The sequence below is a fragment of the Cryptomeria japonica genome, chromosome 7, assembly GCF_030272615.1.
Source record: "Cryptomeria japonica chromosome 7, Sugi_1.0, whole genome shotgun sequence".
NCBI classification, from domain to species: Eukaryota; Viridiplantae; Streptophyta; class Pinopsida; order Cupressales; family Cupressaceae; genus Cryptomeria; species Cryptomeria japonica.
In genome coordinates this window covers 145,713,837-145,728,617 of record NC_081411.1, presented here as the reverse complement: position 1 = coordinate 145,728,617, position 14,781 = coordinate 145,713,837, and the positions used below count along the sequence as shown (strand labels likewise).

The window sequence follows — 14,781 nt, the reverse complement described above, 5'->3', positions numbered from 1 at the left end:
CTTGAGATATTCAATTATGTAGAAAATGAAGGTGAATAGGTTTCCTAACATACATAATTTTGACATTTTGGTATTGCATTTTGTAGATCCATCATAGGCAATAAATTAATTCCATGTAACTTAAGATAAAACATTCAATGGTTGGATTTTGAACATAAATTTTTATTATCACAAAGACTTCGAAACAATGGCCAAACCAGAGATATAGAATTTAAGGCATGGAATCTTGAAAATTTTGTGAAATCCTTGTTAAATCCATTACAAGGATGGCATGATATCATAAGTTTTATGTTTTTCAAAATAAAAATTTAATTTTAGTGTGGATGACAATATGTTTTTTCAATTCAATACTAAATATTTTAATTAATATATACATGTTTAGTGATTTCCCTTAATTTTCTATTAGTATATACCTTCTAAAAAATGCATTTAAGTGATGCAAGTATATCATGTAAAGAAAAGTCATGAACCACTATAGATATTAGAGTCCAAATAATTATATACAACAATGTCATTCGTGCCTATCTTAAATATTTAAAACCCATAACTCAAGGTAATTTTGTTCTAGGGTAAGGAAAGGTCTATCTTTTGTGGGAAAGTTTGACATTTCTAAAGAATCTAAAATAAATAAATGCAAAGAATGTAAATATACCAAAATTATTCAATTGGTAAAGTATAACCATACAATTTATTTTTTTAGTGTCATTTTTTTAAGAAATTTTAATGTCATGTATTTCCAATGTTTTAAAAAAACTTAGTTTCATTAATTTTAATTTAATTATTAATTAGACAATTTTGATTATCTAAATTAATCATTGCATTAGGAAAGTATTCTACAATCACAATGAGACACAACATTTGACATTATAACCATATAAAGGTTAGAACACAATTGAGACACATTTTTAAAAAGATTATAAGAATTAGATTAAAAATATTACTAATATAACTAATATCAATATAAAACACATGCGATAAATATTAAAACTATATATATTATTTTTTATTATTTACTTAATTTTTATTGATCATAAAATGTCCATTTATTTAAATATAAATATTAATTGTTTAAGACATAAATTTTTTGGATTTAGAGCTATGAATAAATGAAATCAGAAACAAGAAACCCCATCTTCAACATAAATACTCTCACTAACATCCCAATATAGTTTAAATCATCATGAAAAATTACATCATCAAAATTTTACCTTCACACAATACAAATACCACATATATGTTAGTTTTTATTTAATATTTTAAAATATTTATTTTTCAATATAAATAGATGAAATTTTTTAAAATATATGTTAGCACCTACAAATAGAACTATACAAGGATCACTTCTTCTCGAAGAAAAGAGAAGACAAAAGAACAATGTAAGTACTAAATTATATACCAACCTTAGTAAACACGAAAGAAACCTAGGGGATTAACCGACATGACGGGTTACATTCTTTTCCATCTTCTCATAGCGAATAACGTGTAACTGCGTTACTGCGTTAGCCTTTGCTTCCGTTGTTTCAGTCTTATATCACAAGTCTCATCTCATCTTTCTGAAAATAAATAATTCGTTGGCCGAAGTTTGGCATCTGTCTGGTTTTCCCCGCATACCATTCAGATTGAAAGCTTTTCCTCTCGGTCGCAGCGCACTCTCTGCGTCTCTCTCTAATCTCGTTTTAATCTGCTTATTCTCTATGTCCAAACTCGCTTCATCTCCAATGAAAATAATAGAAGAAACTGTCCATGCCATGAAAGAGAAACGATCTCTATCCGAAGAGGCAGAGGCGTTCCCCACCCTTGCGTCGGCCAACACTTCGTCATTGCATGCAAACGCACTTGTGCAACCGCTTTCTCCTAATCTGTTTAGAGTGATGCGGATTGTCTCTGATCAGGAAGATCACAGCGTTGTTGAAAAGATTCAGCTTCAACAAGATGAGGTTCTAAGCCTCTGTAATAAACTTGTACCCTCTTCTGCCTCGGCTTTCTTTGGGGAACCCCCGCGGGTTCATATCAATTTCAATTCACTAAATCAACTATGCTTGCCGACGGTCGGGTTCTATGGAGATAAAAACATGATCATAGCAGCTTTCCGCAAAGAAAGTCTCGTGGATTATTCCGTTCTTGCCGTGATGGAAGGAGGACTGTTTGAAGCAGGATTATACGTAAGTCTTCCAGATAAGGTAAGCTGCGTAGTAGTTTTTTACTGGCATGAAGGTGAGCAATTGAAGCAGGCTTCTAGAAAAGATGTGTCTTGCAATTTCATCAGATACCTGGTTGAGCTATGCGATAGCGTATATGTTTGTGCGGAAGGGAGCTATCCTTTTGAAGCTCTGGCTGCCTCTGCAGGAACTGCTAGCTCAATAGCTAAGCCTAGTAGAAGGATTCAAGAATCCAGTGTGAAGAACTCGGAGAATGATGTGGAGCTCTTGCCTGGTTATAATGTAAGAATTGACGGAGGGAATAGTAAAAAGTCTTCTTTAGAATCGAGTGACGATGTTCAAATTGTCAATACAAATAATGGAACAGTGGTGTTCTGCGAAGGGTATCACCACTGTTGTTTCCTGACAACAGAGAAGAAAGCTTCAAAGATTTCTAAGAAAACAGAAGAGGTGTGTGTGAAACCTTCTGGGTTTGATGATATGTTTCAAAGCTGGTCGTCGGCGTCTAATATTGATTACTCTAGACTGAGTAACGAGCAATTCATAAACCTCCTGAAAAATTGTCAGCCACAAGAATTTGAAAACTACTGTAAGTTTAAGGAGCCTTTAATGAGGAGCGAGTCAGGCATAAACATTGCAGACTTTGATGAGTTTGAGAGATGTCTTCTCAATGTTGCTCCAGAATTCTGCCGGCACGTTCTTCTTTTGGTGGGCGGTGAAACAAAACTAGTGAATGCATGCAAGCCGAATTCATTCTCTAACATGGACATCGATGCCGACGGGTTTGACCAACTGCATGGAGAACTTTCAGCTATTTTAGCAGGGAAGGATAATGTTTGCCGTGGAGATCAGAGGTTGTTGTTGCTTGGATCGGACATCGAGTTCGTATCTAGTGACGGTGAGCATGTGATTACCGTTGAAAGTATGGGCCAAGAAAAACAGACGCCGCCCTTTATATCTTATGGACAAGAAGTAGATGCCAAATGCTCCAGTCAGTGTGCCTGCTCCACAAAGATCAACGGAAAGGCGAAGTTTGTACAACCTAGCAGCTCCATTAAAGACTTCCCTCTCTCAGGTGAGATTGTTACAATTGTATTCTTTCCTGTTACTAATAAATCTGGTTTTGAGAAGGAAATAGAAGGGGAGGTTCATCTTGTCAATAAAATTGCATCTTGCATTGCAATTCGTAGTTGGGTAGAAAACATGGTTCCTATTGAATTGAGAAGCTTAGAAAGAAATATAGCTTTCGCTGCCTTCTTGTTAGCTTTTGACAAGTCTCTAGGTCTAACCTTTATAGAAGAACACTTGACGACTAGAAACACACAAATTCTGCCACCCGAAATACAAGTTCACTTTGAGAAGTTTTGTAGTGTCCACCCTGCTCAGTTGACAGTCGATCTAGACGCCCTCTCACATCATGACATTCTCAAAACCGTGTGTTGTCAAGTTTATAAGGGCCATGAAGACAAGTTTAGGGAAAACATAAAGGAGTTATGGAGTCGTTTGTTTCGGAAGGGGCAATGTTTTGGCAACACTCGACTGCGAAAAATGGAGGATGAGTTTATAAGAGAATTGAAGAAGAAGATGTCAGCGTTTGAGAACGACAATTTAGTGACCAGGTTTATTGAAGAAGTTACTGTTGGACGTCAGGCACGTTCATTTTGGCCAGGGCGGATTGCGTGTAGTGAACAAGTGGAGCTGAAGGTGAAGGTGTCAATTGAAGAGAAACATGCGTTACAGATTGTTTATAAAGTATGTGACTTGACTCCAGTGAGAAAAGACTTATCCGAGGTTAATAACAACTGCAAGCGTCCAATTGTCCCGACATGTGGAGACCCACTACAGTTGGCAGTCATTAATCCTCAGCATGAAAGGTTATTTAAAGTTGTGGTCCTCAAGTCAGGAGAGCTGATGGTTTTTATTCACAGTTTTAGAGATTCCTCCTTGTATCTGTACCGTGGTCCCAAGACTGGTTTCTACATCAATAACATGGGTTATCCTATTCATGCATTTAGGAGGGGATTCGATTTGGTGGCTGTAGATGAAACTATCAGATCAATGGCTCTCTACGAAAAAGAGAAATGTAGGATTTTAATATATAAGTTTGATGAATCATTTATGAAGGCTGATTCGACGGGAGTTGAGGTCAATCTAGAATCGTTTGGAGGGAGCAAGATCATTATATGGATGCATTTCATTCCAGGGAAAATGGAGCTGCTCTTGGTTGATGACACCAACAGTGCATGGGTGGTTGAAATCCACAAGGAGCCGATGATTAAAGAGAAGCATATTTCTCTTCCTCTACAGCAGCAGCCTTTGAGAGCATGCATTTCAGTTGAAGGCTATTTCTTCCTCGTCTTCAGGCAATTACAACGTCAGGGTGAAGATATTGACGACATGGCTACAAGATATACAAGGTCTGAAAACATACTTGATATTTATGTTTTGGGTGATATCATGAGCTACTTGAAGTCAATACCTTTGAATGCGATAGAATGCAGCATATCTGATTTGGAACAACTTAGGGCAAAGGTTACGAGCTTCGGATCCCAAATTCATCTTTTTCTATGTAGTCCTGTAGATGCTCCCGGTGTTATCTATTCCAATGTTCTGAAAATTTCTTTAGCTAAGGAAATTGAGCACTTACAACAAGCAAGTCAGATTAAAGTTCATGAAGATGAAACTGAAGAAACAGAAATTGTTGGCTCGTGCCCTTATTTGGGGTACATAAATCGCATTTTCGACAAGTTTGCCATAGAACCTAAGTTGTTTCCAAGTACTAAGAAGTGCATTACATTCAAAGTAATACTAGATAGTGGCAGATCAGATCGCAGCAATACAGAAGCAAGCATAAAATATTTGACAGCACTTATTAGACAACTTATGGTTAGAAAAGGAGAGGATTTTTCAAGTACGAAGATACAAGTTCAAGTGGATAATATAGAGAATTACCCAATTTCAGCTGCAACAGAGCAACAGAAACATATGAAAATGGGAATGTGGATTCGCAAGCTTCTTTGCCTTGTTCCCATCAAAATAGCTCGTGTAGAAAATAATGCAATGATAGCTCTCACGGATGGACTTCCAATATCCACTGATGTTAGCTATGTAGGCAGCTTATCAGTTGCTGTCTCTATACGCTTTGGGTTTTATGATGCTGTTCTTAGCAGTTGGAAGGGCAAGATTAAGGTTATATCTTCCATTGGAAATCGAAGCAGCGGAAAGTCATATTTGTTGAATCATCTGTCAGGGTCTCTTCTTGATGTTGGAGGTGGCAGGTGTACAGATGGGGTATGGATGACCGTGGCAACAGGAGAAGATGAAGAAGGCAGCGGAGAAAGCGGGTTCTTGTATGTGCTCTTAGACTTTGAAGGGCTTGGCAGTTTAGAGAGGAGTGAACAAGAGGATTCGCTTCTCTGTGTTCTGAATGCCGCTGTCAGCAACATCACAATATTCAACAAATTGGTACGCTATTTCGTTCTCGCCATAAGTTTTTCTACTTTCGTACTGTTTGTGTTTTGGATCACGGTCTCTTAGAAACGGTGCAATGAGTTGAGGAGAACACAATTTATATAAAATACAAAACATGAATCAATTCTTTGTTTAACCTTGTGCCTTTATTATCTGGTATTACAGGGTTTTCATTTTGATAAGGTTACAGAATCCTCTTTCAGCCAGCTCCAGAGTGAGATCAATCTTCTCAAGCATGACAAAAACCTATTTAAAGGTCTATTTTACATTGCCATCAAGGATGTAGACACATCTGATGTAGAAGATCTTATTCAAGAATTCCATGAGAAGATTTCTCAAATATGCAGCAAATCAGAAGAAAATTTAATTTTGGATATGTATGACAGAAAGACCGAGATTGTAGCTATGGTTCCTTATAGCAGATCTGAGTATTATACAGAGAGCCTGAGTAATCTAGTGGATACAGTGGCAGAAAGAAACGATCTTTGCTATGGCAACGGATTCGCCTTCTTGAGGGATCTGAAGATTATCATAGACCAAATTTCAAAAAAAAACTGGACTTCTATTGACAGCAAGCGAGTTGCTGTAACACTTGATATACTGAGGAGAAATCTTATCTCTGCGATCAACATGGGATGTCTTTCTGTGAGAAATGCGAATGAAGAATTGCGAGTGTTGGATAATTTCCATACAAAGGAAGAAGTTCCTGACCCTGCTGTTGTCTTCTGGGACTATTCATGGAACATAAGAGATTCAGGACTCTTTCTGTCACCGTGTACAGAGTCAGCAACTCCTGTTACCATGAGAGAAGTTTTTTCTCAACTCAGGTCAAAACTGGAGATAGTTATACCCAGGGATGGTAGCAACGCCGAGGAATGGCATTCTTTATTCGATAAGTCCCTGGAGGCGCTGGTAGAGAGAAGGCATCACAGAGTTCAACAATGGATAAGTTCAAACACCACAGAATTCCATGATAATGCTGAGGTACAACAATTGCAGCTAGAGGCTGATGTAGCTCTTGGCAAAATAAAGGAAGGCCTCTCAGTTTGTGGATGTAAATGTTCTGCCTGCTTTTGGAGGTGTTTGATGGAGAAGGGCCATAATGACCACCATTCTTGTATGTGGAGTCATTCGTGTACAGAATGTTGCAGTTTTTGTGCTCGGCAAGTGGACATCTTTTGTTGCTGTTATTGTGTTCCAAAAACAGGTAGAAAAGGAGGCATCTTAAGCTTATGCAGGGATTTGGCAGGGCATGGAGGATTTCACGATTGCAGAAGGAAAAAGCATACATGCGGCGAGAGGTGTTACTTATATGGAGTCTCTTCTTATTGTAATGAGCTATGTTCACTGAGGTCTCGACACCAGGGCCAGCACAAGTGCAATTCTCCTCGACACATGTGCAGTACAAAATGCTCTCTTCCAACCTGCTGTAATTCTTGTGCTCTACCCATTGAATCCAACCATATAAGGCATGAGTGCCCTGAGAGATATTGTCAGAGCAAATGCACGATAGATGGGTGCAGCAGAACATGTGGAGTAGAAGATCATTTCCATGATTTGAATCTAAATGCCGAGCATTTTTGTGGGAAAGAGCATCTTTGCACCCACGAATGCGAGAAGCGAGGAATATGTGAAATCTTTACAGAGCTTGTCAAACAAACCCAGATTTTTCAGGGCCAAAGGGGATCTTTCGAGTACGAAATTGTGTCAGAACAAAATGGCCTGCGCAAAGGGTGTTGCATTCCCATTCCTCCTTTCAAAAGAGATCATGAAGGTCCCCATGTTCACACACAAAAAAAGGATTCTGTGCATTTTTGTGAGACGAGATGCCCATCTTGTGGCGGCTACTGCCACCTCCCAATTGATCACTTAGGCTTGCACGATACAGTGCATGGCAGTATGAGAAACGTAAGATTCATTTCAGAGGGCGAAAATATTGACATTGAAAATCGCAAATATAAATGGGGAGAGACAGGAGAAGCAGAAATGTGTAACATATATTGCAAGAAACAGGGTCGAGGGCATATCCATCTGGTTCCTTGTCCGGGCTCCGGCAAATGCACCGGCAACCTTTATGATGGTTTAAGGCACGAAACAGTGAAGTATGGGCCTGATGTGGATGTTCCAAAAGATGAGATGACTCACAAGGCTTTCTGGCAATATGTTGGGTTTGTTGATCCATGCACGGAGGAGGAGAGGGAAGGGTTTGACTGTTGTAATCACTATTGTATATCTGCGGAGCATCAGACAGAATCAGGTACTTTTGATAAATCATATTGCACTGCTAAACTATGGCACCCAGCTATCAAGAGCACTGGAGAGGATTTGAGCTCTGTAGGCTATATAACTGACGATGGCCATCATTTTGGCTGTTATCATTCAAAGAAGCTTCCTCACCATGTCATATTTATCATAGACAGATCAGGTTCAATGAACGACTCAGACATCAGTCCCACCCTGCCAAAGTTTAATGACCATAGGCACCGGCTTGGATGCGTATATGAGGCCATTCTGAGATTTATACAAGGTCGCCTTAGAACAGTTTCTAATGATTCTGTATCTGTGGTTCTATTTGATGATAATGCAAATGTAGTGTTAGAGATGGAAGATTTGAATGAAGGTATTGTTGATCGCCTTCTTAAGTATGGCCCTGGTGGGGGAACTACGTACACAGCAGGGTTGGGTGCTGCAGAGACAATATTGATGAAAGGGGTCCAGCATCACAAGGTTGATGTGAAGAAACCATTAATATTCTTCCTGAGCGATGGGGAAAACTGGGATGGGGAGGCTCCTGTACAAATTGTGGACAGAATGAAAAAAGCAGATCCGAGAATGATACTTCATACAATTATGTTTGGAACAAATACGACAACAAACATCCTGATTGAAATGGCAAAGAAAGGAGGCGGAACCTTCGAGCAAACATTAGATGCGAACCAGTTGGCCCATAGCTTTGAGAATCTACATAAAAGTCTCAAGCCTCAAGTTGCAGCTTTGATGCGGGCGCCGGACGCCTTTCAGGACCGTGCTTGTTTGAGAAGTTGATGTTTAACTTGGAGGGTATTTTATGTAAGGTAATCAGTTTTGTTCTAGTGTTAGTTTTATGTTTACAGTGTGTTCTGGCGAAAGCAAGCCAAGCAGGGAGCAAGAAAATGAATGATAGAGATAAGGCAGAGGATGGAATAAAGCTCATACATATATATGTAGATTTCAAACATACGAAATTTGGTTGCATAAAATAGAATTCAGGAACTGCTGCTCACTGATTTTACATAGCAGAATACTATATATGAAATCCCCCGTTTTGAGTATGAACTATCTTGTTTTTTACTGCACCCACTGTTGCTTCAGAAATACCAGAAACTTCTACCCTTTTTCTGTTCTTACTAAAACAGACTTTTATTCTCATACATAATAATTTTCAAAGCGGTTCTACTCTGACTATCTATGGCTGTAATAAAACTTGTAGAATCTTCTACGTATATCAAACAAAGGACAGAAAACAAAAAACCAAAAAACTGCAGATTAAGTATACATTTTTGTCTTAGTACTATATGCATTGAATGGAGAAAGTGGAAAGAGCTGGACAAATAGATAGACAAAACATTTTGATGGCGCGGAGGGAGGAGTCTACGGATGCAAAGTGAATGTGGCAGATGATACCCAACTTGTCCCTTTCATGCACAAAACTTTTTTTTTCTAGTTGTTTGGTGAAGATGTCTACAAATTGTTCTTCTCACCTGCAATATTCTAACTCTTATGAGAAACTGGATTCTTTGAGTTGAGTTGCTAGCACAATAGATCTTTGTTACCTCTTGTTCATTCTTCATGTCTTTTAATATTCTTCTTAGCCATATTGTTTGACAAGATGCTTTTATAGCTGTTACATACTTTGATTCAGTTGATGAAAGAGAAACAATCGGCTATTTCTTTGAAGCCCAAGATACTAAATCTAATTCAAAATGAAAAACATACCTGAAGTGCTTTTCTTATCATCTATGCTTGCTGGACGATCACTGTTAGTGTATCTTATCAGCTTGAATTCATTTGATCGTTAATTAAGAATTTCATAATTCCTTTTTCTACTGACATATTTAAAAAATTATTTTCCATGCTTGCCAATGAAAAACTTTTGGAGATTCCATGAACCTTGAAATGTTAAATACATAAGAAGTTACCAAGAAGTTTTTTATATAAAGTTGGATTTACATCTACACTTTTGTCATTTTTACTCAATTTCAAACCTATAACAACAGTGTTGGGGTTGATTTGCAATTCATCATGTTAAACCCCTTCAAGATATCATTTGCATACTAAGATTGTGAAATAAATATACCTTTCTCATTTTGATTTACTTCAATGTTAAGAAAATATCTCATTAAACCCATATTAGTCATTCCAAAGTCCTTTTTCTTAGTTGCTTTAAACATAACAATTGACAAATCATGCATGAATATCAAGTCATCAACACAAACAAATAATGTAAGGAAACTTGCAGCCATCTTTATGACAATTTTCACATAACCCATTGTAGCTTTCAATCAAATCAACCCATAGAATCTACATGCAAATAATAGACAACATACCCATGAAAAAGTGACACAAGATATATCCTAAAAAAACCTTCACGAGGGAAAAACCTAGCCTCCAAAAGCATCATCCACCATGTATTATCAGCAATGCATCCATTACAACTATGGAAAGCCTTTGAAAACCCATCCTTAACCAAGCACTCCATGTGACAAAGCATGAATCCACACATCCCATGCCATGCTTCCTCCTTCACAAATGCTAACTTGGCTAACCCAAACAACTACCCTTGTGGTTGCTTTTATAAACACAAGCTCCCACAAAACAACCAAGTGGTATTACATCAAACCCATGTGTCCAAAACTATGTGACAATAAAATATAATATTTATCCTGCCTACCCTTGACCCACATTTGATATTGGGTACTTCATCATAATTACATTCACCAATATTAAATAAATATAATATAATAATACCAATGTGTCAATACAACTCATCAAGTGGTTACAAGAATATTCCAAATGAATCTCTACATGTTGCATGCCCATCTAGGTGTTCCTAGGTGCAACAATACAATATGATATTACAATATAATTTCATGTCCACCTCACATAATAATAAAATAATATAACAATAAATTATTATTATGCAAGGTTTACGACACCATTTTCCCAACAAATAATTATAATCTTATTGTGTTCATTTATCTTGGTGTATGATATAAGCTCATTGCTACACCTATTGAAGCCCTTTTGTAAAAGATAACTATCAATTTTTCTATACCTAGCTCTTGATGCTTGTTTAAATCCATAGAGTGCCTTCTTGAGTTTGTAAACCTTATTTTCATGGCCCATAATTTTATATCTAGGTGGTTGCTCCATATAGACCTCTTCTAATAAACTTATAAGGCACTGAGAGGGGTGGTGAATTAGTGCAAGAAAAATAATATGAATCTGATCACCAACTTAAACAACTTAAAACTTAACAGCATAAGAGGAATATCACCACATAAGTTAATGCCCAATAAAACAAATTCCACATACCACAAGAGATTTATATGTGGAAATCCAAAAGGGAAAAACCATAGTGCGAGTTAATACCCACAAGATTTAGTATCTACAGAATAGAAATCTTGACTGGTTAAGGTCTTACAAATATGCCCTATTAGGAGTAGACCCATTTAGTAGTCACCCGATTAAGGGATTTAATATGATGAGCCCTGTTAAAATATTTGACCTGTTAGGATCAACCTTGCAAGAAGATTTAGAACTCAAATGTTGAGCCACCCTATTAGGGGATTTACAATGTAAGGCCTGTTAGAACCTACCCGGTTAGGGGATATTACTATTGCAAACTATTAGGAAAACAATAGTCAAATGATCTTCAAGTAACACCTCTCTATCTAATAAAATCCATTTCAGATCCTAAAACCTTCAACAACACATCAATACAGAGCTTCAGTGATCACCATACAATTAAATTCGCATCCTTCGCTAATGATCTCACACTCTTACATACTCACACCAACTTGATACCTCATCACACTTTTTATAAACATCTCTTAGTCGGCTACAACCTTGGAATAATTTCCTAGGTTCAATGAATCTAGACATTCTTACATTGCATGCCTTACTTATGTCAGCCACCGACATTAAAAATAAAAACCAAAACAAAATTGTACTGGTTTATCGATTTAAGTCTCTATATTACTACCGGTCAAGTGTTAATCAGAATGCCTGCTCTGTACATCAAATCTCACTTGTCTAGTTGAATCTGCCAATGCGGTTATGAACATAGCTCCAAATACCTGTCTCCATCATTGCTTTAAGACCGCATCATCCAACTCTTCATGAATTGTCTATACCGATTGCCAGAATGCAACTATGTCCTTGTTTACATGTTGAAGTCCTAATTACTGGTTCTCTGTTAAACTGTCTTCTGTACCGGTTGGCTTCCAAGACTTAGATCACTATAAAAACATTGTTGCCATCAATGACAACATAAAAATTCACCATCAAACATGAATTTCAATCTCTTCATCACTTTCACCAATCAATCCTTTACTGGTTGCATATCACCAACAGTCTTTACTAGTTCAGTCAAATGCCAACATCTTCTTCTAAGCAACAATTCAAGAAAATTGATCTCACATCTATCTAATATACTATCTACTTGTTTTGACCTTCTATGGCTCATATTATCTTCATGTTGTCTAAATAGGCTATGGGTACAAATATGTCATTGTAATCTACCTCGAGCTGTTGTGAACAACCTTTTGCTAGTCTAGAGATTACTTTAGTGGCGAATATTTGCCACTGATGAATTTTTCACATCAGTGACCTGGGAAATGGTGAATATTTTATACCAACTGGGGGTGGCCATGTCGCCAAAACATTATCAATTTTCATCAAATTCACGACACGATTGCCATATATTTTATGTAATTAAATGTTTCTATGCAATGCAAGGATTTCGCCAATACAATATACGATGAACACACGGTAAATTATATTTTTTTGCTTACACTCTCTGAGGTTGCCTTAATAGACGACCTTCGCCAGCTATATTATATTTTCCAACTATTTGGATGATCCATAATTGCCTAAAAAATTACATAAATCAAGCGAGATTCGCCAAATATTTGTATACCATATAAAATTCCCACAAATTTCACCATATAAGGATTGGTATAAATATATTCAAAGATCAAATCTATCTCTACACAATCTGGTGGGTTCTAGGCTTTGAATTCAGATCAATAGCAAAGTTTCAGACCAAGGAAAATCATTGATGTTGACTGCATTGGTGACTGCTAGTGACCTAAAGGTGTAGGTGAGCAATCATATTTTTGAAGTGTTATAATATTATTCTGAATTTATCTATATCTGTTTGCACTATTGAGTTCATTCTTATTCAGTTGAGACCCATCAGCACTAAGTGGTCAGTCGGGAGATTCAGGCCACAAACATCTAGATTGTAGGTCGTAGGGCCAATGAAACATATATTATACTTTATAGTCTATTATTGCTTCTTCAGCAAATTGATATTTTTTTTACAGCCTTTATTTCATTGGAGATGTCGAACAAGAAGAAGGGTAGGAAACCTAAATGTGGGGAAGGCCATGAGAGGCCAACAAAACACAGAACGTTGTCTTTGTACTTTGGCTTTGGAAAAGATTGTGGTCAATATCAGGAAGGTACATCATCACAAGTACAAGTACCAAATACACAACCTACATTGCATGTTGAAGATGATGGTGAGCCTGATATCTCAGATCAGGATGATCTTGAAGAAGATTATCTGGTAGATACCCATGTTAGCCAAAATGATATAATCGACTTGGGTGATAATACCATTGATGATAATGCACAGAAGGGGAAAAGAAAAGGTAGATCAAAAAAGGATCAACCAAAATCAAAAAAGGATCGGGAGTGGGATATGTCAGTGAGGAATTTTCAAATTAATTGGGCATCAAAGAATCCATTCATTGAACCAGTGGAAAATCCAATTGAAGGCGAGCATCCACTAGAATGCAGGTGTAAGATTTGCACTTGGAAACATAACAAGAAAATTAGGTTGCAGCTAAAATTTTACATCATATAAAAACATATGGGTAAAGTTTATGAAAAACAAATGATAGATGGAGTTGAAAAATTAGTGATAAGATGGAAAACAAAGGAGGAATGTAAGCATGTGAGGAATGCCGAAGAGTATTATTTTCATGAGAAAATACAAACGAATCCTTCTAAAGTTAAAGGTTCTATTGAAGCTAGTTTTGGAAAAGAAATGCAAATAGAACAACTTGGAAAAATTGTTCAGTTAAGTGTTGTTTTTTATATTTTGAGCAGAGGGCATGCTATGATAAATTTCCCATCAATTAGTAGTTTATTACACTTTTTGAAAGTTCCTAAGTATCCTAATAGTCATTGGTCAATAAACAGTGGATGGGAATGGACAAGTTGTCTTTCTGAGGTTGAAAAAGAAGACATAAAGGAAAAAATAAGAGAGTCAAACTTTATTGCATTTTCTTTAGATGAAGTTACGACAATAGACAATACTTTATGGGTATGCATGCATGGTTATACTATACGAAATCATGCCCGCCAACCTCATCTACTATCTGTTGCTAAAATTAAGGATAGTGTGATAGCAAAAAATTTATTTCAACTAGTAAAGAGATGTTTAATTGAATATGGAGGTATGGATGACACGACGGTTGCCAAAAAAATGGTGTGTTGGAGTAGATGGAGTTTTAGTAATGCAAGGTCACATGAATGGTCTTTGTACAAAGATTGAAACTTCTTTTGCACCGTACATTACTACAATTCACCGCATGGCTCACAAAATGAATCTAGCTTTTGGAATTGTGAGCAAGTATGCTTCAATAAAAAAATTAAAATTTTAATAAGAGTGCTCTACTCACACTTCTGTCAAAGTCTAAAGGAATTTATGGAATTTCAACACTTTTCTGATCGAATAACTGATGTGAACAAGCTTCTCAAGGATAATGATACCAGATGGATCTCTTTGGATGGTCTAGCGCATCAAGTTTTTTTAGAATATCAATCCTTGATTGGACTATTTCATACAACTCGCGACAAATCAGAGCAACCAAAATTT

General features: G+C 36.9%; 1 protein-coding gene across 1 annotated transcript; it reads left to right on the top strand.

Moving 5' to 3' along the window:
* Positions 1–1,619: 1,619 nt before the first annotated feature.
* On the top strand, positions 1,620–8,941 carry LOC131038024 (uncharacterized). Its single transcript, XM_057970290.2, has 2 exons — positions 1,620–5,624; positions 5,796–8,941. Exons 1-2 carry the CDS (start codon positions 1,695–1,697, stop codon positions 8,673–8,675), a joined length of 6,810 nt encoding a protein of 2,269 aa, XP_057826273.2. The 5' UTR covers positions 1,620–1,694; the 3' UTR covers positions 8,676–8,941.
* Positions 8,942–14,781: the final 5,840 nt, after the last annotated feature.